This window comes from Ursus maritimus, unplaced genomic scaffold (genome assembly GCF_017311325.1).
Source record: "Ursus maritimus isolate PB19 unplaced genomic scaffold, ASM1731132v1 scaffold_9, whole genome shotgun sequence".
NCBI classification, from domain to species: Eukaryota; Metazoa; Chordata; class Mammalia; order Carnivora; family Ursidae; genus Ursus; species Ursus maritimus.
This window is the reverse complement of record NW_024427107.1, coordinates 46,619,976-46,642,986: the sequence shown is the minus strand read 5'-3', so window position 1 is coordinate 46,642,986 and position 23,011 is coordinate 46,619,976. Positions and strand designations below refer to the sequence as shown.

Sequence of the window (23,011 nt, the reverse complement as noted above, 5' to 3'; positions counted from 1 at the left end):
TCAGTGGTGGGCACGAATAAAGCCCACTTTCATCAGTCTCCCAAATTCCCAGTCCTTACCCTCACCTGTTTCCATGAAATTCCCCCAGACCGTGGGAGTTTGAGAAGCTGGCAAAGTTGCCTCAGGAGGCTCCCGTTCCAGTCTCCACAGGGATCTGCCACACCTCCACCCTGCCTCCGACTCCCCCTGCCACGTCCTCCATTCACCGAGACACTTTCCGTCGTGCCCCGGGAGAGTAGTACTGGGTGTGCCTAGTGTCTCACAAATTCCCTTGTGAAAACAGTTCCTCCAGAGTTTGGGTAGGCCTGCACAAATGAGCGTGCACACACACACACACACACACACACACACATACACACACATGTACGCACACACGGGCTCCTTAGGTCCACCAATGTGCAAATAAACACCCTGAACAGCCCATGAAGTTCTTCAAGGAGCCAGACCTTGGATTCCAGTCTGGACTGAACGAGGGCATCCTGGTAGTTAAATACATGCCGGGACGCCAAGTTCATTAGAGCCCTTCAGAGCAGGAAGATGAAGACTTTGACTTTACGTTTTCTAGTCCGTCGTCCAGTGCATAGACTCCAATGGCCGGATAGCTCTCCTTCCCTTATATACATCCTCCTTACAATTCAAAACAGTTGCTAATTTCGCTTTGCAAACTCAGTTACATCCCAGACAGTTGGCCATAGGGTTTGGAGCGTGAAGGGCATCCTTGGAGCCCTCTGTGTGCTGACATTTGGACTCCCCACTCCACACACACACAGAGAAGAGACACTTCTTGGAGATGGTTCTTTGGTTAGCAGGAGAGTCTGAGTGGGACTTCTCAAAATGTTAAATAAAATTGTAAAAAATGTAATTATAAGAAATTCACTTTCATCTCAAGCCAAATGCCTTGGGGTTTGTGTCTGTCACTCACAGGGTGTTTTTTAACTTGATGTGTTAACACTTGGTTCATTAGCCCGGGGGCAATCACTGACTAGATGGAGAGAACCACATCATCACAGACAGGACCAGAAGGCGGCCTGCCTCTCGCGAGCTGCTGTCTGAGGGCGTCCCAAGCTGACCTTCAGCTTGGCTGCCCAGCATGCCTGCAGGCATCTGGACAGCATTTCTTACCCAGTGAACTCTGCTGTTGTCTTTCCTATTAAATCTAAAAGGAGAATTATGGTTTTCCCTGACAGCTTAGTCTTAAGGCTTTTGTTACTAGTAGAAGGGGAAGATGACTTAAAAGGGCTGTAACTGGGGCTTAATTTCAAAAGACCACAATACAATGGCTGTCAGATATGAAAATACATGCGAGACCAATCCCCAGATGCAGAACGTACACAAGAAATTGTGCAGAACTATTCCATAGCGCTTGGGCCCTTCGGCCAGATTAAGGATATGAATAGGGGTTGAAGTGGAACAAAGAGAGGATGTGGGTGGATTTCTTTGGAGAGAAATGTTGCCCTGTCGTGAGTCCCACATTCTCCAGGGAGGGATGAGGGCTACTTCCATTTCAGGTCTAGTGAGGGAGCTTCTGTAGGATCCCTCGGAGAGCTTGACGTATGTTCCCTACAGTTGAGAACCATGGTGGGCGGTGGAGGGTGGGGATCTGTACTCACAGCTGAGAGAACTCTGGTGTTGTGGCAGCAAAACTGAGGTGGTTGTGCTGGGCTGGACTTGCAGGAATTCCCATGGACCAGAGAGAAAGAGCTGGCTGGGATCTGTCTGAATCCTAACCAAGAGCAAAGGAAGGGCACTCTTTTTTTTTTTTTAAATTTTAATAATGATTTTTTATTATATTATGTTAGTCACCATACAGTACATCCCCGGTTTTCGATGTAAGGCTCGATGATTCATCAGTTGCGTATAACACCCAGTGCACCATGCAATATGTGCCCTCCTTACTACCCATCACCGGTCTATCCCATTCCCCCACCCCCCTCCCCTCTGTAGCCCTCAGTTTGTTTCTCATAGTCCATAGTCTCTCATGTTTCATTCCCCCTTCTGATTACCCCCCCTTTCTTTATCCCTTTCTTCAAGGAAGGGCACTCTTGACAGTGAACGTATGTGTGGGGCGGACCTCCAGGAGAGCGGAAGCTAAAAGTGATTGAAAGCTGCCAGAGAGTAGAAAGCTGGCATCGTTCACATCATGAGATTGCAACTGGAGTGGCCCATGGGGGACTCCTCCCCAAATCTTCAGAAAAGCCCACAAAAAGAAAGAGCCAGCTTTAAACTTCTGCCGGACTAGGAGGTACAAATCTAGCTGAACGAGGTACCAGTTTCGGGAAGAAATTTTCTGTCCCTTACCATACTTCCTTCCCCCTGTTCTGACGTAGGCAAACCGGAGCAAGGGGAGAGGTAGAGAGGAAGACGGAAGTGCCCCCACCAAACAGCTTCTTTGTGAAAATCAGGAGAAAGTCTGTGGACATGAGTGGTGACACTCTTCCCCCACCCCCTCCCCTCCGGCAACCCTCGGTGTGTTTCCTATAGTTACAAGTCTCTTATGGTTTGTCTCCCTCTCTATTTTTGTCTTATTTTATTTTTCCTTCCCTTTACCTATGTTCATCTGTTTTGTTTCTTAGATTCCATATATGAGTGAAATCATATGGTATTTGTCTTTCTCTGACTGACTTATTTCACTTAGTATAATACTCTCTAGTTCCATCCACGTCATTGCAAAGGGCAAGATTTCGTTCTTTCTGATGGCTGAGTAATAGTCCCTTGTGTACGTACACCACATCTTGTTTATCCAGTCATCTGTCGATGGACATCTGGGCTCTGGCCATAGTTTGGCTATTGTAGACATTGCTGCTATAAACATCAGGATGAATGTGTCTCTTCAAATCAGTATTTTTGTATCCTTTGGGTAAATAACAAGTAGTGCAATTGCTGGGTCATAGGGTAGCTCTATTTTTAACTTTTTGAGGAACCTCTATACTATTTTCCAGAGTGTCCGCACCAGCTTGCATTCCCACCAACAGTGTAAGAAGGTTCCCTTTTCTCCACATCCTCGCCAACATCCATTCTTTCCTGAGTTAATTTTAGCCATTCTGACCAGTGTGAGGTGGCATCTCATTGTGGTTTTGATTTGTATCTCCCTGATGATGAGTGATGTTGAGCATTTTTTCACACTGCGTTCTTAGGCAGCCATCTGGCCTTGCCTTTTCTTGGTCTCTGGGATTTTCCATGTTGAGCTTGCTTTTGCTTACATTTTCTTCCACGTTTTGCCCTCTGCATGGCCTCTGAAGACTTTTTCTTAGGTACCTGTTCATGAAAGCTGAATCTTCAGATTTCAGAACTCTGAAACAGTGTTTCCCAAACTTTTATGCATTATGGCACACTGAAAAAATGACATTTTATTATGCACTGTGACAAACTGGCAAGACTTGGCCCCAGTGGAGGCTTCAGGATATGAGGGCTCCAGGCAATGGAAGATTGAGGGGTCAGTGTCTTGGGGTACACTTGCAGGGATGCTCTGCTCTAGGAGACTTGCCTTGTTACCTGACTATGAAGTTAACATCTGCGCTGGTTTCCTAGTTCCTTCTGGTGCTGCTTACCTCTCTGACCACAATGGGCTATGCTGTGTCACTCAGCTCAACCTGGCCTCACACTACTTTTACCTTTCTTACTCTGAGCGGGGTTTCATATCCGCACTGTAGACATCACCTGGGAACTTATTAGACATGCAGAATCCCAGACTTACTGACCTACTGACTAGAAATCTGCATTCTTATTCCCACCCATCTGGTCATAGTCCTACAGTTTATCCGGGTTACTTTTCCACATCAGTCTGTTGGTATGTTGATCTCTGAAAACAGTAGCACAAGTTCTCTCTTTGAGAAAGAAAAAGAGGAATCAGAAATACGAGTCTTCCTTTAAGAAGGAAATCACTTTCCTTTTAAGATTTTATTTATTTATTCATGAGAAACAGAGAGAGAGAGGCAGAGGGAGAAGCAGGCTCTCCATGGAGCAGGGAGCCTGACGCAGAACTCGATCCCAGGACTCTGGGATCACGACCTGAGCCGAAGGCAGACGCTTAACCGACAGAGCCACCCTGGTGCCCAAAGAAATCAGGTTTAATAGGGAAACTCTGAAGGAAACATTTGAAACTTTTATTCCAGCACTGCCTGTAAATTTCTTTCTTTTCTATTTGCTGATAAGAAAAGTCAGAGGATTTGGTATATTTTTGAACTTCAGGAGCTAAATATTTATTCATTGATTATGGATTAATTATAGAATGAATAATTAATGGAGACAAGGTCTCGAACTTTAGTCCTGTAGGTGGTGAAGTTCTTTGTTATCCACTGTAAAGTAGCATGGTAAGGACTTGCTTGATATCAAATTATTTTATTATAAGAACCTATTTTTACACATCTACTATGTAAATTTTCATACATATTTTGTGCCCCTTGAGGGGTGTTTGTGCCTCTCAAGGACCATGTTTTAGGTAATTATGAGAAGTCACAAAATGTGATTAGAGAAATAATGGTTCATAAACTATATATATTAGTCAATTCAGATATAAGTGACCTGAAATTAAACCTTCAAGAGTTTAAATTCTGTTAGTGCCAAAAGCTAAGTTTCTTGTTCTAACACTCACCATGTTTTAATTTCTGGTATGTAAAACACTAGTTCTCTGTTTCCCTTTGTATAGTGGTTAAAATAAAACCAAAACACAAGAGCAAGCTTTGTTTATTCTTTACTTCTACACTCTCAACACACTGATCCTATCATTTTTGGCAGGAAAAAATACCTTTGGGACACAGCATTGTTAAGAAGACTGACCCTCCTGTCACCTAACAGAAACTTAACTTATTATATTTTACTGTTTCCCTTTATAAACTTCTCCTCTGGCTGTTCACAACCAGTGTTTAGGAGCCAAATTCTGCTATGACTGATAGAAATTATGTTTATGGCTAAAGAAATACCTTATTTCATTTAAAAATATTCTATGAATAATCCCATCCTCCTTGTGTTGGGTTACTTGTACTATTCTGTTGAGGGAGTTCTGTAGCTATGCCAGGGCAATTTTGACCTGCTCCCTCTGATTTGGTCGTTCCACTGCCCTCACGCATTTCACACAGCGTGCTTCAGCCACATCGACCTTGCATTTCATAAATGGTGCCATTTAAGTTGTTTCACATTTTTCAATGCCATAAATAATTTTGTGCTGAATTTCTTCATCTATGCAATAGCTAACATTTATTACCAGTGTCTGCGTGGGGAATAGACTCTAAAATGGCATTCCTAATCCCCAGCTCCTCGTATTCACAGCTTTGGGTAATTTCCTCACCTTGGGTATGAACAGGACTTGACTTAATTCTAATTGGTAGAATATGACAAAGTTGATAGGATGTGATGATCTTACATTATATAAGGCTCAGTTTCTCTAGCAGACTCATTCTAGGGATTTTCTCCCTTGCTAGATTTGAGGAAGTGGCCATGTTAGAAGGCCCATGTGGCAAGGAGTTGAGGGCAGCTGCTAGGAGATGAGGATGGCTTTCATTCAAGAGCCAATAACAGGGGCGCCTGGATGGCTCAGTTGTTAAGTGTCTGCCTTTGGCTCAGGGCGTGATCCTGGAGTTCTGGGATTGAGCCCCATGTCAGGCTCCTCCGCTGGGAGCCTGGTTCTTCCTCTCCCACTCCCCCTGCTGAGTTCCCTCTCTCGTTGGCTGTCTCTCTCTCTCTGTCAAATAAATAAATAAAATCTTAAAAAAAAAAAAAGAGCCAATAACAGACCCTTCTCCCATCAAGTCTTCAGATGAGAATCCAGCTCCAGCTGACACCTTGATTGCAGCTTTGCAGAGGACCTAGCAAGCTGTATGCAGACTCGCACCCCACACAAACTATGAGAGAAGAAATAAATACTGTTGGGGCGCCTGGGTGGCTCAATCAGTTAAGCGTCTGCCTTCAGGTCAGGTCATCATCTCGGGGTCCTGGGATGGAACCCCGCATCAGGCTCCCTGCTCAGTGGGGAGCCTGCTTCTCCCTATGACTCTGCCCCTACCTCCCAATTTGTGTTCTCACACACTCTGCTCTCTCTGTCTCTCTCTCTCAAATAAATAAGTAAATAATCTTAAACAAAGAAATATATATTGTTATAAACTACAGACTTTGTGGTAATTTGTTTTGCAGCAATAGAAAATGAATATGCTCTGTAATAAATATTTTACAGTTATTATCTCAATTGACTTTCATGACAGGCTTAAGAGGTTGATAATATTATTATTCTAGTGTTTATAGATGAGGAGAATGAGGTCCAGGAAACGTGAGAAACTTGTCCAGTCACACGGCAGGTAATGGTAAGGATTTGAAGGCAGGCTTCCAACTCTAGAGCCCATCGTCTAAGATTCCTACATTCCTACAGTCTAGAGACACAGTACTAACCTTTCAAGAAGTTTGTATCAGTTTATAGATTTACCAACAGTGGATAAGGGTACATATTTCTCAATATTCTTTTCAGTATTGGTTATTTGTTTTAAAAATGATAAATTTGTGAGTTTTTTGTTTTGTTTTGTTTTTTACTCTGTCCTGGGATTTTTATTTTCTAGCTCTATTCTCTTTTTCTCGAGCCATTTATAGATAGCATTCTCTTTGGATAGTATGGGAGGAGACGTGAGCTAGTAAGGAAAGCATCCCCAATTTTTGTCTTTTCAAGTTAGAAAATAAAAAAACTTTTTTGGATAGAATATTAATTTTATTTTTTATTTTTTTTATAATAATATTTTTTATTATATTATGTTAGTCACCATACAGTACATCCCTGGTTTTTTATGTAAAGTTTCATGATTCATTAGTTGCGTATAACACCCAGTGCACCATGCAATACGTGCCCTCCTTACTACCCATCACCAGCCTCTCCCATTCCCCCACCCCTCTCCCCTCTGAAGCCCTCAGTTTGTTTCTCAGAGTCCATAGTCTCTCATGCTTCATTCCCCCTTCTGATTACCCCCCTTTCTTTATCCCTTTCTTCTCCTACCGATCTTCCTAGAAAATTAATTTTAGATTAAATTAAACTCATGGTGAAATGGCCAAACAGAGAACCGACATAGAATGGCATTTGGAAGCCTAACATGCCTGCTCATTTATGGACTGTATTCCAATCATACAGCCCATGGCTATCAAAGCACCTAAGAAAAATTCATTCCTATCTCAGGAAGGGAAATATTCAGACCTCTATGAATTCTAGTTAGTCACTTATTAATGTATATCTTCTTTGTGCTTGGGTAAATGATCTCTGGAGCTCTATAATTAATTTTTTCTATTGTGCCTTACCAAAAAATGCCATCCCACAAATTGTGCTTCACCCAGTAACAGTCTGAATATGCAGAGAAAATAGCTTGGTAGCAATTAGGTTTAGAAGGCAACAGTTTTTGATAGATTTAATTTTCTCTTTTCTCTTGAAATAACCCTACAAAGTTATGAAGTTTGCAAATTTACCCAAGGAGGAAGTACAAAATGACTGATTTCTGTAGTAATTTTCCAAGACATTATTATTAGAGAGCAGATGTTTTCTCTTTCTGAATGAAGACAAAGAAATCATTTCAGTTCATGAAATCACAAACTTCAGATACGTCTCAATGAGAATGGAAATCGTTCAATTATGTAGGCACTCATTTTTGTGGTGCTGTGGTTGATGCTAAATTTAATGGGAAAAACAATTAGGATGTAAAACCCAGACTTTAAAAACCATTTAAAACAAAGCATTAAATCATTAATCAGTTAATTAATGAGATACATTGCAGTGTTTTTGAAATCAGAAATCTAGAACATGTAATTACACTATGAACATATTTGCGGAAACAAACATTACCTCCCCGACCTGTGGAATGTTTTGTGATTGAGGTACCATCGTACCTCCCTAGTTGTATAGATTGGCTTATCATGATATAGAAGCTGATGAAGCTGATGATTATGATGACTAATGATAGCTACGCCTGAGTAAGGTCTTGTCATGTGTTGGGAGTATTACATGTATCTCATTTAATCTTCATCATAACCATATGAATAAGTCAGATTATTATCCCCATTTTACAGATGAAGAATCCAAGGCTCGGAGATGTTATATTGCTCAAGGTCACATGGCTGGTGCAAGAAAGAGACAGGATTCAGATTCAGGTATGCTCAACCTCAAAGATCACTAGCTTTGCTAAACCAGGTTATGCAACTCCACAAAGTTGTGTTAGTTTTGAATTAACTCAGAGGGCTGAATCTCACATCTTGATTCCAGAGACGCAGCCAAGAGAGGATCACAGACAAAGGTCTTTTTATTTTCTTCTTTCTTATCAGGATCACCTTTTAGACATTTCTCTGACATCTGAAGATACAGAGATATCTATAACCCTACCAAAATGCCTGTGACTTGAATATACCCTGTTTTTATCCCAAGTATATTTGGATTATTAGATACCGGGGGTGAGTTGCCATGACTCAAATGGTCCTCTTACTTGGAAAGGTGATAAGCCTGGCTGTTTACTCCAGAACTCCACACCTCTTAACAGTGAGAAGTATGGTCACTTTCTCACAGCAGACACCCACCATGGGAACTGTCCATGGTGGTTCCTTGCAGAACTCCCAAGTCATATTAGGACTTTCTAGCATTAGACATGGTGCTGAATTTCTAGTGAGGCCTTCACTCTCTCCTCCTTCTTTCCCTCCCTCTCTTTTCTTCCCTCCCATCATATATTTATGAATTAGATATATATCTATCTAACTTGTCCTCCTACATTATGGATTTTGAGGTTCTAACTTTCTGATGATTAGAAATAGCAATATGTTTAAACAAGTTTAAAACAATAAAATAACGATCTTTTATGAGAAAGATCATAGGAAGTCTATAATACATTCAAAATATATGGCACTTTAGGTATATAGAAATGCAAAGAGCGCTATAGTTACAGATCCACTTTGACTGGATTTCTGAGTATATGGACCATCTTTAAGGGGAAAAATAAACCACCTCACTGTGGTAGACTATATTACTGTTTACCTGTAATTTTGGTACTCCTTTCTATGGTGTCTCTGTCTATGGGAAGATTATCCATCACTGCCCTATTGTACTCAGAAGTGGCCATGTGACTTGCTTTGGCCAATCTAATGTAGGGCGCTTCTGAGTTGAAGCTGTAAGTCAGTATGTGTGGTCCACAACGCCACAATAAGACTTCTCCATTACCTTGAGTCCCAAAGTGAAATTAACTGGATCAGAGCAGCAGCTGACCCTAACTTGATAAGTAGAATAAGGGAGAGACAAATCTTTGTTGTTGTAAGCCACTGAGGTGTTTAGAGACACTTATTGCCACAGTATAACCTAGTCTATCATGACTGGTACCTTTATCAACTCTCATTTGCCACTGCAAAACCCTCTAGGGAAGAAATAGTCACAAAATAACTTTCTAGTAGTGATAAACAGTACACTTTGAATTTAATACAATAAAAACCATGTGGATTACAAAATTCTCAACTTTCTTTTCTCTCTGCTGGCTTGAAGCAAGACTTCTTTTCCATGCTGGGATATTCCTGATAGTGCTTCACACTAGTTTCTGTGCTGCCTATATTAGTTTACCTAGGCCACCATTACAAGATACCATAGATTGAGTGGCTTGAACAACATTCATTGGTGCCTAACATGCCAAAAAAACCATGGGTGGCTGTTAAAATTCCAGTCACTATGCATAATATTTCTTGAAAAAAAAAGTTTCCTAATTTCAAAACAGAAACCTAATTGCACCTAGTACTAACCTAAAATTAAAGTAATTCCTTGTTTTCTTTTTCATTGTGTTTACTTTGTTAGAATGAATGGAAATTTTAGATCTTATATTGGGTTCCCTTGGAAACAGATTCTGAGACAGAGAGTTATATGCAGAAGGCGAGGGAAGTGCTCTTGGGACATACTCTTGTAAGGACACAAAGAAGGCAGGGTTGGTCAGAGTGAGAAACTAATGAGGAACATGGTTGCAGCTGAGGCTTCAGCTCATCCCAAAGGGATCTGGTCTTCATTATCCTGAATCAACCAGTCATAGCTGTGGGCTGCCCTCTGGAAAGGGTCATAGCTCTGGGCAAGTTGTAGCCTGTGGCTGAGGACAGTGTTCAGTGAGGGACACAGCCGTAAGTTGTCAGCAGCTGATATTAGCAGCTAGGGGGAATATGTGCGCTTCCCAAGAGGAGATCTGGGTGGAGTACCACAGAATCCATTGCAGCCCGCCCTTGTGCCGTTAGTATTGACTTGCTACTTATAGCAACTTTACCCCACCTTGGAGCAGTTTACACAGGATTCTGGTTGATCTTGTGTTCTGGGGAGTGAGGGTAAGTGGGGTTATTTCTATGTCATCCCTTAGTCTCTTCAACCCATGCAATCTACACAATGGCCATTCATTTGGAATGGCACCCAATCCCTTCAGTTTATCATCTCTGAACTGGCACCTCAGTTACGTCCTTAAGAGACTGTTCTGTTGCTATCCGGCTGATGGCTTCTAATGGTGTGCAATCTAATAGGACCAATGGATGCCATGGTCATGTTGCCATTACTCCACTTGTTTCCTGGAGTGGGAGTCTCTCATTCTAAGACAATGTTATATGGCATTCCATGTAGGTGAATGAAACACTCTGCAAACCTTCGTTTGGTAGTTTTGGACCAAGGCCCTGTAGGAAGGAAAAGCAAACTTATGTCCAAAATATGTATTGATCTCAGTCAAGATAAATTGCTGCCTCTTAAAGGGTGAAAATAGTTGATCTCTGTGAGGGATGGTATCATGCCAGGGGGCTTAGCTTTGTTGCTGGCATGTTAGACATTTAGCAGTGGCAGTAGCTAGATCCGCTTTGATGAATGGAAGTCCATGCTGTTGGGCATAACCTTCATCCCTACCACCATGTCTATCATCCATGAGCCCATGATGCCAGTAGTGGGATGGGTGATATTAGAGGCTGGATGATGACAACTGGCCAGTCATCCTGTCTACTTGGTTGTTTACTACTTCTACCATTATGGATGATCTCTGGCAGGTGTTAGCATGTGATACATTGATATTTCTTGCCAACTGTCATAAGTCCAAATGTCTCTTTCTCAGATCTTTTTGACCCTGGTATTCCAATCTTCTTTTTCCAGTTCCCTGACCAACCAGCCAAGCTATTGCCACTCCCCATGAGTCTGTATATGTTCTTATGTCGTTTCACTTCATTTTTCCACACACGGTGGGTGACTAGATACACCATTTGGAATGCTGCCCAATGGAGGACTTCCTTACCTTTCAGAGTTATTACTAACTGATGTTGTGAATTAGCAACAGGCTCACACCAAGCTGTGAGTCTGCTAGGTCTGTCATAACAAAGTACTACAAAGTGGGTGGCTTGAACAACAGAATTTATTTTTTACAGTTTTGGAGGCCAGAAGTCTCAGACCAGCGTGCCAGCATAATTAAGCTCTGGTGAAGGCTCTCTTTCTGGATTGGAGACAGCCACCTTCTTGCTGTGTCCTCACATGGTAGAGACAGAGAGAGAGCAAGCTCTCTAAGGTCTCTTCTTCTATGGGCACTAATCCCATCATGGGGATCCTGATTCATGATCTCATCTAAATCTAATTATCTCCCAAAGGCCTCATTTTTAAATACCATCAAATTGGAGGTTAGAGCTTCAACATATGAATTTTGGTGAGGCACAATGCAGTCCACAGCACAATGCAACCCATCCATGAACCAGGACCAACCTATTTTTTTCCTCTTTCATCTGATCATAAGACTCCCTTCTTCCCTGATATAACTATAAATATGAGTTAAAGTAGAGGGATTCGGGGCCTTCTGCATCTGTTGCTTACTTGTACCCTCTGGCCCTGCTTGTGCCTGATCCTGGATATACCACTTCTATCTTAGGATGGATTGCTCACCTTTGACAGAGCCTATCCTGTCATGGGCAACTGCATGGTCACTGATGTTCCGTCCTCCATTTCTTCTAAGGCCTAGTAGCATGCAAGTAGCTGCTTTTGAATTGTATATAGTGCATATATTACCCATAATGATTACAAATGACTTTTTAAATGTAATCAAATGATTTAAAAAGCTGGATTCCTATTACCTCCGTGATAAAATCTTTACTAACTCCTCACAGAGAATCGAAGGCCCCCTAGGACCTGGTTCCTGCCAACTTTTTGTCCTCATCACTCTTGCCCCATGCAGACATACACTCTATATTCCAGAAATTGCTACGTAATCTACACATGTATCAGACAGAGTCCTGGCAGGAGACAGATGATACACACAAAAGAGGTAACTGAGGAGTTTATTGGACTATTTACAAAGGTGTGGACAGGGTTAAGGGAAACGAGAATGGAAGGTCATTACCACCTCTAGACCTAAAGAGGCAAGTGAGGAAGATGTCCCCTGGATCTACAGTGAGGTGGGTCAGCCTGGGGAGCTGGAGCTGTGGCCTCCCTGCTCCTCAGAGTGGGAGCCGGGGTGGGGAGAGGGGAGGACGCATATCTGGACTTTGTCTCCCACTTCCCTCCATTCTCTACCTGGTGTATCTCATTGGCTGAAACCAATTAGAAGCCAGAAGTCAAGGGAGCTCCAGAGATGCATTTCACAGAGGCCAGCTCCAGGGCACAGGGCAGAGTGGACAGGGATGGAGAGTGGCTCTGGAGAGGCAAACAGAAAATGGAGCATATACACTATGCTTCATGCTTGTGTGTGTGTTTTTCCCTCTGCCCAAAAGGCTCATTTGACCCTGATCCCCTCTCCTTGCTGCCTTGCTCATGTGAAAAACTCAGTCCTCAGCCATCAATACTCATGCCCAACCTTTCAATTCAGAGAGCGTCCCATGCATATTCTCAGTTACAGCATAAAGCACATTGCAAAGCAATTGTCTATTTACCTGTCTGTCTCCCTGACTACGATGGGAGCTCACCCATGCTAAGAGCTGGGCCTTTTGTATCTTTCTATTCTTAGAGCCCAGCACTGTGCCTGGAACTTAGTGGGTGCTCAATAGCTATCTGTTGTTGAGCATCTTTGTTTTCCTGAAAGTGGAAGCTCCTTTTTGTAAACTTCAAAAGGTTAGTTACTTAAGAGGAACAGTATTCCCTTGATTTCCATGTCATAGCAAAGTTGTAAAAGCTCTTTCTTGATTAAGGAACAAAGCCACTTACCCTGCATCCCATCACTAGTGATGTCTGAGAAGTAAGTAGAACCCACGTTGTCTATCTCTTGATCTGTGGCTCATTGCTCTTGTCACTAGACGTCCCCAAATGAAAGTGAGAGCGTTAGATGGCTCTGTGGAGACAGCTCATACAATTTTACCAGGCGGCAGTCTCAGAGGGAACATTTGGAAGGAGTGAGGTTTTAAATGCCTACTTGAAGAAAATGAACCATTTTGATAATCTCCTACTTTCAGAACTTTGCTGGGTCAGTAAGAGCTGAAGTCCAAGAAAGGAGATATCCAGTTACAAAAACTAGGTGTTTTTCTTTTCTTTTCTAAAATGAAAACATACTTTTGTTGACTGGATTGTCATCAGGTGTTGGAGGTCAGGCGCAAGTCTCCTTAACATATGTCTCTGTCAGCCTTAGACAGATGTGTCAAAGGAGTGGCACATTATACAAGCCGACCAGATGAGGTCGATCCAGCAACATCTGGAGTGGTTCCTGAGATGCTGGCTTTGGTTAACTGCATAGTAGGAGAGTAGTGGCCACCGCTGGTTCGATGCCAACATCCATTCCCAGCTTTGTGGTTTGGGTGTGATTGACTTTAAACCCCAGGTCTACAGGAGGGCCCTGACTGGCTGATCACATTCTCTTGGCCACAGTGATCTGTCCAGGAATGAGCCAATGATGTGCAAAGGTACAATCACCAGGAATCCTGGGAGACTCTTGACTCTCTTCTTGCTGGACATGAAGGAGAGAGGGTGTAGTTGCTGGTACTGCTGCTGTCATCCGTGACCACATGGGTCAGATGTTGGAACTAAGGCTAAGGAAGGGGAGAAATGTAAGGCGTGGGAATCCTGTCCTGGTGATACCGTTCGAGACTTGGATCAAGTTGTACCTGAAGCCACATAAAAGCGAGCCGCTACATTTCCTAGTCTTAAGCCAGTTTGAATTGTGCTTACTGGGGGGAAAGGGGCACATCAAGGGAAGCAGCATCTGTGGGTGAGGAAGAAAGAAATGTTTCCTGTGGCTTTTCATGTTAAGCCACAGAAATTACTGGGTCACAGATAAAGTCATATAGCAGAATAACCTAGGGAGATTTTCAAACCTGTCTTGCCCTCCTTCTATACCAGGACCCATTCTAGAATCACTGGTGTGTGTGTGTGTGTGTGTGTGTGTGTGTGTGTGCACGCACATGCATGTGCACACGTGCAGGGTTTAAAAGCTCTGCCCCAAGTGATTCTGATACAAATCAGTCCAGTCACAGGAACCCCTCTCCCACAACAACATGATGCCTTGTTAATTCTATGGGAGGCCCAACAAAGAATCCTCCACGCTAACTTTATTTAGGGTATTGGACACTCAATGCTCTCTCGGGTCTTTAGTAGTGCTAAGGCTTTCTGCATCCCTGTCCTCTGGGAGAACTGCCCCATGCTCTTTTATTTCCTCTTTATCTCCCAGCTCACCTCTTCAGACTTAATGAAGGTTGATCTTTTAGGTCCTATTTACTCCTCTAGTTGAAGAACTGAGGAATTAAAGGGGTGAATCCATGATATAATTTCTACTGACAAAAGCTGATTACGAGGATTTGGAAACACAAAAGAATAAGTATTTAAAGTGATGACGAGTGGGACACGGATACTAGGAAATAGGGCCTCTGAAGCTTAGAAGTTTGGCCCCTTCCCACCCCCTCCCACAGTGGGACCACACCAGTTGTCTCTCCTTTTCTTTCTCTTTACCAAATACTACTTAGTTAAGATGTTGTATTGTAGTTTCTCATGATGCAAAACCAGTTAATTCTGCCTGCACTTAGCTGACCCATTATAATTAAAACATTGTTTAAAGGAGCAGAGGAAAGAATATGCTCTTGTACCACATTTTTATGCCACAAAAGAGAAAATGATATGAATCAAAAAACAAAATTGTGAGCATGGAACCTTCAACTGAAAATGTACAATTGAGTATTTAGATAGACTCTTCACAAAGAATGGCTTCCAGGCCGCCTCCCCCAGTAGACGTGATAGTAGCTGCTTGAAGAAAGTGAAGGGAGGGGACTAGGAGAGAGGAGGGGAAGTGTTTACAGAGAATCATTTCTCAGTTTCTCTGGAGAAAAAAGTTTCTGAAGCTCCAGAATGTTCCATTTTGATATGAGGGAAAGACTTCTGAATAATCTCTAAGGTGACCTAAATCATTTTGCTATATATACTATGCTCTCTATCAGTGTCCAATAGATGGGACTATTTCTCCCATAGCCAGGATTGATGAACCTTTGATTAAAGAGTAGGAATGGGGGGCGCCTGGGTGGCTCAGTCGTTAAGCGTCTGCCTTCGGCTCAGGGCGTGATCCCAGAGTCCTGGGATCGAGCCCCGCATCAGGCTCCTCCGCTGGGAGCCTGCTTCTTCCTCTCCCACTCCCCCTGCTTGTGTTCCCTCTCTCGCTGGCTGTCTCTCTCTGTGTCAAATAAATAAATAAAATCTTTAAAAAAAAAAAAAAGAGTAGGAATGGGAGTGGCTGGTGTACGTCAGTACAATTTTTGCTTTCTATCTTTGGGTCCTTAGGTTCTGCTGGCCTAGAGATCTAAGTTTCAAAGGGAGAACTACTTCCACAGACACAACAATGATTCCATTGACCTGGAAGTTGAGACTGTCACCTGGTCACTTTGGGATACTTATGCCTTTGTATCAGCAGGCAAAGAAAGTCACTATACTGCCTGGGGTAACTGATACTGATTACCAAGAAGAAACTGAGCACCATTACACCATGGTGGTAAGGAGAAGTATGTCTGGAATACAGGATATCCCTCAAGGATGTCTCTTAGTATTACTATGCTCTGTAATAAAAGTCAAAGGAAATACAACAACCCAATTCAGGCTAGACTGATCATGTTCCAAGCCCTTTAGGAATGAAGTCTTGGGTCACCCCACCAGGTAAAGAAACATGACCAGCTGACGTTCTTGCTGAGGGCAAAGAGGATGTGGGATGGGAAGCAGGAGAATGTAGTTATAAATACTTTGGCCAGGTGACCAGTTGTAGAAATGAGGTCTAATTGTTCTGAGTATTTATTCCTTATTTTTAAATTAATGTATATTAAGGAAATATTTGCTTCCTTCCCACTCTTATTCCCTTATCATCTAACATAATATGTATTTGTAATTGTTAATTTTAAGATTTTATATATTTATTTGTCAGAGAGAGGGAGCACAAGCAGGGGGAGCGTCAGGCAGAGAGAGAAGCAGACTCCCCACTGAGCAGAGAGCCTGACACAGGGCTAGATCCCAGGACCCCAAGATCATGACCCAAGCCAAAGACAGATGCCCAACTGACTGAGCCATCCAGGCTCCCCAGTAATTGTTAATTTTATATGACAGTATTTAAGTTACAGGATAACAAAGGAGAAGAGTAAACAACACCTAAGAACTTTGCATCTCCTTCTGGGGAGAGGGCTAGTGAGATTTCAGTCGTACACAGGGTAGTTATATCACGTTAAGCAGAAGTATGACTTTGTTATTGCCTTTATTTGGAGATCGACTGTGATTTCAGGAAATGTGTACGGGTGCATGTTGACAAGGGGTGGACTGTGATGGTCTTTTTGACATGTCAACTTGACGAGGCCAAACTCTTCAGTTATTCTATCAAATACCAATCTAAGTGTTGCTGTGTAAATGTTTCAAGATACGATTAAAACCCATGATCAGTTGGCTTGAAGTAACGGAGATTTTCCTAGATAATGTGGGTGGATCTGATTCATTTGAAAGGCCTCTAAGAGCAGAGCTGCGGTTTCCCCGAAGAGGAAGTAGTTCTGCCTATGTCCAGCTTCAGCCTGTGCCCTGGGATTCATTCTGTCCTTCCTGGTGGTCTGCCCTATGGATTTTGGACTTGTCTAGTTGACCCCCACAATTACATAAACCAATTCCTTACAATAAGTCTATGAAAATATATCTCCTACGGGTTCTGCTTTCCTGGTTGAACCCTAAGTGAACCCAGCTAAAATGATATTTGCGAAGTGCTAACAATGATGATTTCTCAGGAATGGGATTGATTTTAGGTGACATTTTTTTTACTCTCTTTTTTGTTCTTTGCCATAGTGTTCAAGTGTTTTAAAAGAGCATTTTAAAAACAGAACAATAGTTTTTAAAAAATCAAAAATTTATCAAAAGTATCTAAAGTCTAATTCCATTTGCAAAATGTCTCAGAATTCTAGCAAGTTTTTGTAAAACAGAATTTCAAAAAAACCCTTTGGTCTTTTTTCACAGAATTGAACAAAAAAAATTCATCTATGCTGTGATCTATTGTGGCCTTTTTGTTTTTTGAATGTTTATTGAGCCTGGGGACCATATCCTACTCTTCCTTTGCTCTTCTTGCTATGCCTAGCTCAGGGCTGAGAACATTGTAAGTCCCTGTCAACACTTCTCAATAAACACACCCTGCATGTGAATGTATCTGTTCTAGTTTCCTTAACTTTTTCCTGGTTAATTCCCCACAGTATCCATTTCATCCTTTCAAACTAGGATATCAAGTACTTCAATTTTAAAGCATTCTAAACATTAAGTTGTTGCATATACATTTTCTTTATTTTATTAAAAATATGTAGATGGTACTTATTTTTATGGAATTGAAATAGCACGCACTTACCATTTCATACTTTGCTCTTTTACTAATGATATTTCAAGCCACATAACCTCAAGTCCACACAATCCATAAACTTGTCTTTTTAATGATTATAGAGCAGTCTGTCATGTAAATACACCACAGTTTGCACATCGAAATCTCTATTTTTGGACATTTGGATTGTTTCCAGTTTCTTTCTATTATAAATAATGTGACCATGAAGGCTTGTTTAGACCAGTGGCTTTTTAAAAATTATCTCTTTGGGGCCATTTCCTTAGGTCAATATTCCTAAAGATAAACTATTTGGAAAAAAGGCAGGAACATTTTGTTACCTATTGCCAGACTGCTTTCTAGAAAGCTTGAAACAATTCTACAGCATTGTCAACAATATGTCTCCCTGGAGCCACATTTCCATTGGTTTGTTGACATTATTATTTATCTTGCTAGTTTACTAGGTGTATACCAGCATCAAAGTTGTTATAACAGCCTTAATATTCTTAGAAGTTCTATTGCTGGGGGTCTACAAATCATGCCCTTAAGAGATTTAGAAGTATTTTTGTCTGGCCTAAGGATCTCTTAGACACCAACTTAAAACTTTCTGTCTTTGCAAAAGATCTTGCACCTTTGATCTGAATTTCACACTGAAGCTATGTTTTATTGATAACACCCTAGATTTGATCTTTGCCTTCAGGCCATTTCTTACTTTGAGAACATTTGCTACCTTGAAGACTTCCTTGTACCCTTTATATTTCCTCCAAATTCTACTGAAATAGTTCTTTATTTAGTTCATTCCTTTCTTCTTGTATTTTGTCATAGCCTAGGAAGCTAAGAGAAGCCAACTGGCTCTTTCAACATTTTGCCTGGCAATCTTCTTAGCCAGATCTAAAGGTTCGTGAGGCACCCTTTCTATTTGTGATGTTAACACAAGTGACAGTTTCAGTAAAATTTCTCCTGGTATATAAATTGTATCCCCTTTGCTCCAGTATCCAATAGGGATCTCCTCACGCTCTGCCAGCCTTCATCAATAGCCTTCTTGAGAATCTCCGGCTTCCCCCCACCATTTGCTCCCAAAGCCAGTCCTCCATGTTTTATGTTTTTCTTACCGCAGCATCATATGACTAGGTGCTGATTTCTATTTCAGTTATCTATCACTGGGTAACAAATTACCCCCAAACTTAGTGGCTTAAGACAACCACTATTGTATTAGTTTTCAATTTTGTTGGTCGATTATCTTAGCTGAGAGGTAGTTTTGTTCCATGCGATGTTATCTGGGCCTGCGGAGGCTAGACTGGGCTGGAATGTCCAAGATGGTTCATTCATATGATTGGCAGTTGGTGCTGGCTGGCAGAGGATGGCTGGGCTGGAGCTGCCATAGAAAGGACTTGAATTCTCCTCCATGTGGCTTGTTTTTACATCATGGTTGCTGAGTTCCAAGAGGAAGGAAATAGAAGCTTGTAGTTTTCTTAAAGTCTGGGCCAAGAGATCCCAGTATTTCTACTTCATTCTATTATCATAGCAGTCCTAGAGTATGCTTAGATTCAAAAGAAGGAGAAATAAACTCCCCTTCTCACTGGAAGAAAGGTGCAGACATATGAGGAGGGAAGAAAGTGATGGTACGATCTTTGGAGTTGATCTATTATGCCAGAGTGACTGGGTCATTACCAGCTTTTCTCGGGAGTCCTGTGGAAGTAGAAGAAACCTACTACTCATTCATCCATTCACTCATTCATTCATTCCCAGCTTTTTGCTAACCAGCTACTGTGTGCTGGGCTTTGTTCTAGCCATTGTGGATATAATGGTTAGAAAGACAGACAAGGTCTCTGCTCTCATGGGGCTTACAACTGACTTGGGGAAAAATCAAAATTTTAAAATACATTAGTATTTAAATAAACAAGAAAATTCATAGTTATTGTGGGTTGAACTGTATGACTCCTCCCCCAGCCCGTTTACACATATCTTTCCCAATAAACATGAAATTCCTCCAGAGACCATTCACCATCAGTCTTACAGAGATCTCTAACTCATTGACCCCACCACTATTAAACACAGTATGACCTCACTTTTCTTATCCAGTTTAGACACCTAGGCCCATTGTTTTAAATACTCCTTCCTTAACTCTCCCTTGATTACACTCTCCTGGAATATTCCAAACCTAATTAAATCCAGCTATCTGCTGACTCCCTGCCTGAACCCATGCTTGTGACTTACTTTGATCAATGAAAGTGATTGGAATTGATGTATGCTATTTCTGAATGGAAGCTTGAAAAAAACAATGCATAATTTGGGGCTCTCTATCTCTCTCTTTTTTCCTGCCCTAGGGCCCAACAACACTCCAAATAGGGGCTGCTCTATAAGCCTGGGTTCCTGAGTAAGGCAGACTCAACAGAACCCCCAGCTGACTCATGATGAGTGAGATATAAGCCTTGAGTTTTATGTCACTGAGAGTTTGTTGTTTGTTTCTACAGTACAACCTAACCTATACCTACCAGTGCAGGTGTACAAGTCTGCCAGTAAAAGTATCTCATGCAGAAAGAGCATTGTGTAAAAAGGCACAGAGAAGTCTGGGGATTTCTGGGAATATAACCCACATTGAGCAGAGTGAAACTGCAAGCATGAACTTAGAAGAGCGAGTTAGGACTCATTTGTGGAAGGCATCTAATGAAATGACATGGAGTTTAACCCTTGTCATGGAAGTAATTTGGAATCAGTGGAGATTTACTCATCTTTTCTTTTCTTCTTTTCTTTTCTCTTCTTTTCTCTTCTCTTCTCTTCTCTTCTCTTCTCTTCTTTCCTTCTCTTCTCTTCTCTTTTCTCCTCTCCTTTCCTTTTCTATTTTTTAAAAAAGATTTTATTTATTTTTTTCTGTGAGAGAGAGTGGTGGTGGTGGGGAACAGAAGGAGAGAGACAGACTCTGCACTGAGCACAGAGCCCGATGCAGGGCTTAATCACGCTAACATTATGACCTCAACCAAAATCCAGGTGCCCTGGAATCAGTGGAGATTTTAAAATAAGAGATTATTCCTGCTCAACTGTCTTTTAAGAAGATTATTTAGATTTTAGTATGGAGAAAGAATTGCTGAAGCGGAGATAGTCAAGATTTCAAATATGGAGGAAATTGGGAGAGGGTCCTTTTTACAGTATAGAAAAGAGAAGATGAGGACATGAACCTTGGTGACATGAATGTTTTATCTTTATAACACTAACTTTTTAGTAAAGAAAATATGAGATTGTAGTTAAGACCTTTCTTCTGGAATTAGACAGAACTTAGTTTAAAACCTACTTTTACCTGGCTTTGTTACCTGGGTAAGAGCTCCTCAACCTCTTGGCCTCAAATTCCTCTTTGAAAATTAAAGTAATAATGATGTCTCCTTTTTGAATTGTTGTGAGACTTACATTGACTAATGTGTGTAAAACACTTAACATGAGCCTAGCACAGAGTAAGTATTCCACAGATATTAGGTACAGTGGTCATAATGGTAGTGATAGTAGTAAATGGTGTGTGAGACATAGATTCACATTAATTCTTCTCAATCTGATTAAATGGTGCAATGGAAATAGATTGGGATTTGGAAACAGAAGGGTCTTAGGCATAATACTACCATTCACTGGCAGTGTCATTTTGGAAAAGGCAACCAACTTTTCTTTCTTTTTCTTTCTTTCTTTCTTTCTTTCTTTCTTTCTTTCTTTCTTTCTTTCTTTCTTTCTCTTTCTTTCTTTCTTTCTTTCTTTCTTTCTTTCTTTCTTCTTTTTTTACTGATTTTTCTAAAAAAGACTATATTTTTTTAGAGCAGGTTTATGTTCACAGTAAAATTAACAGGGAGGTACAGAGCATTCCCATATATTCCTTCTTCTACCACATGCATAGTCTCCCACATTATCAACATCACCCACCAGAGTGGTATATTTGTTACAGTTGATGGACCGTCAGTGACACATCGTAATCACCCCAAATCCATAGTTTATATTGGAGTTCTCTCTTGGTGTTGTAAATTCTGTGGGTTTGGGTAAAAGTGTAATGCTATGTACCCATCGTTACTGTTCCATACAGAGTATATTGACTGTCCTAAAAGTCCCCTGTGCTCACCTACTGATCCTCCCTCCCTGCTAACCCCTGACAACAGTGATATTGTTACTGCTTCCACAGTTTTGCCTTTTCCAGAATGCTGTATAGTTGGAATCATATGATTCACAGCCTTTTCAGACTGGCTTCTCTCACTTAGTAGTGTGTATTTAAGGTTCCTCCATATCTTTTCGTGGCTTGATAGCTCATTTCTTTTTGGTGCTGGATAATATTCCATTGTCTGGATGGACCGCTGTTTATTTATCCATTCATCTTCTGAAGAACATCTTGAGCATTTCCAAGTTTTGACAGTTAAGAATAAAACTGCTATAAACATCTGTGTGCAGGTTTTGGTGTGGACATGTTTTCAAATCCTCTGGGTAAATACCAAGGAACATGATTTCTTGATCATATGATAGCAATATGTTTAGTTTTCTACGAAGCCACTGTTTTCCAAAATGGTTGTACAATTTTGCCATTCCCATCAACAATGAATGAGAGTTCCTGTTTCTCCACATCCTCACTGAGCATTTGATGTCATTGTTCCGGATCTTGGCCATTCTAATAGGTGTGCAGTGGTATCTCATCGTTGTTTTAGTTTACATTTCCCTTATGACCTATGACATGGAGCATCTTTTCATCTTTTCATCTGTGTATCGTCTTTGGTGAGCTGTCAAAGTCTTTGACTCATTTTTTATTTGACAATCAACCAAATTTTATGACCTCCAGTTTTCTCATCTACAAAATAGGGGCCTTGATGCCAGGACTGTCTCCATCACAGGGTGTTGAGAGGTTCAAGGTGGGATAAGATCTGCGGAAACCTTTTGTAAGTGATGAGGTTCTAATACATAGAAAGTAGTATTTATCTGTTGTCCCTTTAACTGCTATTCAGCAAGATTTTTTTTAAACAAAGATTTATTTATTTATTTGAGAGAGAGAGAGATTGTAAACTGGGGGAGAGGGTGAGGGAGAGGGAGAGGATCCTTGTTTGGGGCTCGATCTCACAACCCTGAGATCATGACTTGAGCCAAAACCAAGAGTTGGATGCCCAACCCACTGAGCCACCTGTACACCCCTATTCAGCATGATTCTATTCTTTGTTGGGTTCCTTCGGATATGTGATTTAAGTTCTGAGATTATCAAATTGGAAAATTAAAATCCAAAAGATAAATTTCACAACTAAAGAAAGTAGCACTCAACAAGTTCTGAATTATTCAAACTCTGGGGCTCC

General features: G+C 41.3%; 1 protein-coding gene across 3 annotated transcripts in view; it reads left to right on the top strand.

Annotated features, from left to right (window-relative positions):
- RRM2B (ribonucleotide reductase regulatory TP53 inducible subunit M2B) overlaps positions 1-23,011 on the top strand; it is a 137,324-nt gene that overhangs the window by 56,037 nt on the left and 58,276 nt on the right. The window contains exons 9-10 of one of the 3 annotated variants that reach the window (XM_040625883.1): positions 8,029-8,109; positions 15,671-16,083. The exons of 1 other annotated variant lie outside the window; for it this stretch is intronic. In XM_040625883.1, the coding sequence (XP_040481817.1) occupies positions 8,029-8,109; positions 15,671-15,685 (96 nt within the window). In that variant the 3' untranslated portion in view covers positions 15,686-16,083. Of the gene's footprint in view, positions 1-8,028; positions 8,110-15,670; positions 16,084-23,011 lie in introns of those variants that run through there. One more of the 3 variants, XM_040625882.1, reaches the window with a different exon arrangement.